The following is a 4,348-nucleotide window of genomic DNA, read 5'->3' on the forward strand; positions in this document are numbered from 1 at the left end:
GAGCAGTGGGGAGGGGGCACAGGGAGGCTGTGGGGACCGCTGAGGCCCCCAAGGCCAGCAGAGCCAGGGCATGGGCATGTACTCCAGTGTGATCAGAGTCATGGGGTGGCCGTGGGGACAGAAACAGAGGAACTGGGATGTGAGGATGGAAACAGGGGATTGGGGTGTGGAGACAAGGATGTGGCCAAAGGAACCTTGGGGTCGGGGCAGCTGTTTGGGACAGGGAGACAGGGATGCAGGTACAAGGGTCACATTCTGTGCAGATGGGGCATGGTGACAGGTGCCATGGGAATAGGATCACGGGCACAGGGCCATGGGGATGTGGCTGCGGGTACAGGTGCTTTAGGGCAGGGGGAGGTGACCTGTGCACACATGGGGTGTCCACAATGTCCCCATGTCCTGCCTCAGCCCAGGGTTACTTCAGTGTTTCTGTCCTCAAAACCTCCATGCTACACCAGTGCTCCTGTGGGGACAGTTTGGGGACAGACACAACACCAGGTCCCCCAGGTGCTGCTGTCCCCATGGTGCCACCCCCACCCAGCCCTGTCCCTTCTCTCTTCCAGCCCAGACCCTCAGCCTCGCTGGTGAGTCCTCGGGGGATGCCATGTCCCTGCCCTGCTGTCCCCAGCCCCGTGGTGGCCCTGGCAGGTTGGTGTCCCCTGTCACCCGCAGGTGCCCAGAGCACCCAGCTCCTGGTGGAGCCCCCATGGACGCCGGCGGTGCTGTGGGACAGGGTGACACTGACCTGCCAGGGCTCGGGGACCGCCGGTTCCACCACCTGGTACAAGGACTGGCGGCGCTGGTGGCAGGAGGGACCCGACAGCTTCATTGTCACCGAGAGTGGCACCTACCAGTGTGAAAGACCCAGCAGTGGGCTCAGCCGCCCCGTGATGGTATCACAAGGTGAGTGGGGATCTGAAATGCTCAGGGTGGCTCCCTGATAGGTCTGGTTGGGTTTCACTCGGTGAATGGATGCACATCCCTCGTGTGCCGAGAGCCTGTCCCCTGCACACAAGGACAGCTGTGTCACGGGGGTGCTCCTGCTGTCTCTGGGACCCTCCCATGCAGTGGATACTGCACCCAGATGTCCCCGATGCTGTTGCCACCCACTCTGGACCTGTCTCGGGCTCCTCAGTGTGATGTGACTCTCTGCTCCCACAGACTGGCTGGTGCTGCAGGTGCCAGCACGGGCACTGCTGGAGGGGGACACGGTGACACTGCGCTGCCGGGGATGGCAGGACAATCCTGTCACCAGGGTGCGATTTTACAAGGACGACAAGGAGCTGAGGGGGTCCCTCAAAAACACAGAGCTGTCCCTGTTGTCCCTGGAGATGCACAACAGCGGCCGCTACCACTGTGGGGGCTTGGTGCGAGCAGGAGCAAAAGCGTCAGCACCGGTGACAGTGACAGTGCACGGTGAGCACCCCCACAACTGGAACCCCAATATCCTGACACCCCCAAAGCCACTTATCAGTGTACTCAGAACCACCGTCCCCACCCCCATCTTCTTCCCAGAGCTCAAGCCTGTCTTGGTGCTGGAGGGTCCCCCCGAGCTCCCCGAGGGGTCCCCCCTCAATCTCAGCTGCCTCAGCACCCCCAGCCCCCTGCGGCCCCCAGCCCCCCTCCTGTACCGTTTCTACCGAGATGGGCAGTTGGTGGGGGGCCCACAGGGGTCCTCACAGCTCCTGGTGCCCGCTGTGGGGGTCTCCCACTCAGGGAATTACAGCTGCGAGGTGCGCTCCAAGGGGGGGACCGTGCGGAAGAGCAGTGCCCGGCTCGGCGTCACGGTGCGCAGTGAGTGCAGGGATGGGCACGGGGAGCCCCCACAGCCCTCACAGGTCTCCCATCCCTGCTCAACCCTCTGCGTGCTGCCCTGCCTTCTCAGCTCTCTCTCTGGTTCCCCACATCATCCTTGCTGGTTCCTGCATCCTCCACCAGATCCCCACAGTTCTTCCTGGGTGTCCCTCTCCCTCTCTGATGTCCCTCCATTGTCCATGGCCCTTCCATCACTGTCTGGGTCCCCAAAATCTTTCCTGTGCATCCCTTCAACTTTCACCTTGTGTCCCCTCTCTGAATATCCCATCCTTCCCTGGGGTTCCTTCCTTCCCTTTCCAAGCGTCCGCCCCACTTCACCCCTTTCAGCCTCACTGAGATCCCCCCACCCCCTCTCTGATCCTCCCACTCTCTGAGTCTCTCACTCCCCCCTGCTGTTCCCCACTCTTCCCATGTCCCCAATCCCTCCTATGTCCCCCTGCAGGGGTTCCGCCCTCAGGGGTGTCCATGTCCGTGCAGCCCCCCGGGGCACGGGTGGCCGTTGGGGACCGCCTGGTGCTGAGCTGCACGGTGGCCATGGGGACAGGTCCCCTGTCCTTCTCCTGGCACCGGGGAGGCTTGGGGTCACCTCTAAGCAGAGGACCTGACCTGGAGCTGTGGAACCTTGGGGACAATGACAGTGGCCACTACCAGTGTCGGGTGAGCGATGGGGACAACGTGGCTGAGAGTGTCCCCCTGAATGTCACTGTCCTGGGTGAGTGGGGTCCCCAGACTGAGGTGACACCACCCAAAGCATTCCCATCCCCGCCTCACCAGGTGCCAGCCCTGTCTGTGTCCCCGCAGTGCCCGTGGCCAATGCCACCATCACTCCCGGTCCCCCGGCACTCCAGGTGTGCCCAGGTGACCCTGTGACCCTGCGCTGCTCGGTGCAGGTGGGCTCAGCCCCTGTCACCTTCACCTGGCTGCACAACGGGCACGAGGTGGCCCGGGGTTCCCTCCTGGAGCTTGGGGCCGTCGATGTGGGACATTCGGGCACCTACCAGTGTGTGGCCACCAACCAGCTGGGACAGGATGGGCACCGTGTGTTCCGGGCACTCAGCCCAGAGCTGGCCCTGGAGGTGACACCACAGGGAACCACTGGACACCACTGGAACACAGGTGGGGTCACACGGGGTCATTGGGATTGCAGGAGCCCTGCAGTGACAGGTGACCCTGATGTGTCCCTTCTGTCCCCACCAGTAGCCGCAGGCCTTGGCGGGTCCCTCCTCTTCCTTGTCCTGCTTGTAGGTGGAGCTGTGGGTTGGCAACGATGGAACAACATGGGTGGGTGACAATGGGGACAATCGGGGGCCCTGGGGACAATGGGGGCCATGGAATTGTGGGACTGATGGGGCGGCACCCACAGCCAGTGGCTTAAGCACTCAGAGTCTTTCCCAAAGTACTAAAGGGTTTGTGGGGGTGTTGGAGGCCTTACAGGGATTTTGTGGGTTCATACAATGGTCCTGGCTAGAATTTGGAGGTTGAGCCATTCTACCAGGCTTGACATTCTGGGGGCACAGAGCACTGGGGTGGCTCAGGGGTTCTGGGAGACACCAGGGATGCTCAGGGGTCCTGGGGGAAATTGAGGGTGCAGTGGGGTTTCAGGATTCCTGAAAGGGGTCAGGGCCCTGGGGATCCCACAGTTACCTCTCCCCTCTTTCCTTTGCAGCTGATAAGAAGCAGCAGGAAAGGTGAGTGGGGGGCTCAAATCACACTCTGGCCTTTGACCCCAACCCCCAACACCTCCTGTTCCCTCCCACACATCCCCTTTATTCCCTCAGGGCACCCCCACAGCTCTTGGCCTTTCCAGAGGAGGGGGAGGTGCTGTACACCCACGTCATGTGCACTAAGCAGACAGGGGGTGAGTCTGGGCTGGGACACACGCAGAGGGACACGTCATCTATGAGTGTTCCTCTGCCCAGATGTCACAGTCAGTGTCTCTCACAGTGTCCCCCCGTGTCACCACACTCCAGGATCCCCAGATGACCTATGCGGAGCTGCCAGCAACCCATGGGCGACCACAGGAATGCGGGGACATCTACGGGAATGTGCTGTGACACTTATGGCACTGGGGGCACTGGGGGAACTAGAGATCCCTGCCCCATGTGTTCCCTCCCCCTTGGTTCCCGTGGCTGCCCACTCTGCCCAGGATGCGGCCACGAATGAAAAGTCCCCATATGGGGTTGCCCAGAGCTTCCCATTCCAGTGCTCCCAGTTCCTCCAGGGTCTACCCATTCCTCCCCCATTGCCTTGGGGCACAGGATGTTTGTGCCTCTTATTGGACATAAAACACAGCATCTGAATTAACCCAGGAGAAATAGTGTTCTGTGTGTTTAGATCTGCAGGCTCAGCTTAGACCTAGGAGAGTCCTGGTCAGGTTGTTGAGCAGATTGTTGTTGTCTTTGCAGCAGTTCTGGGGCTATCTCAGTGCCTTGGGGACAGGCACCAAACGATCAATTGCTGCATTTCCGGACTGGTTCCCTCACAGCTGCCCCTGCAGGGGGCTTTCCAGGCAGCCCTGCTCTGAAAACCATTA

At 61.2% G+C, this 4,348-nt stretch overlaps 1 protein-coding gene across 1 annotated transcript; it reads left to right on the plus strand.

Annotated features, from left to right (window-relative positions):
- Nucleotides 1-313: 313 nt before the first annotated feature.
- On the plus strand, nucleotides 314-1,798 carry LOC306815660 (low affinity immunoglobulin gamma Fc region receptor III-like; the record flags this gene model as incomplete). Its single annotated transcript, XM_079332227.1, has 6 exons — nucleotides 314-331; nucleotides 476-584; nucleotides 673-903; nucleotides 1,162-1,416; nucleotides 1,516-1,651; nucleotides 1,717-1,798. 6 exons carry the CDS (start codon nucleotides 314-316, stop codon nucleotides 1,796-1,798), a joined length of 831 nt encoding a protein of 276 aa, XP_079188353.1.
- Nucleotides 1,799-4,348: the final 2,550 nt, after the last annotated feature.

The sequence above is a fragment of the Erithacus rubecula genome (genome assembly GCF_903797595.1).
Source record: "Erithacus rubecula genome assembly, contig: scaffold_180_arrow_ctg1, whole genome shotgun sequence".
Taxonomy (NCBI): domain Eukaryota; kingdom Metazoa; phylum Chordata; class Aves; order Passeriformes; family Muscicapidae; genus Erithacus; species Erithacus rubecula.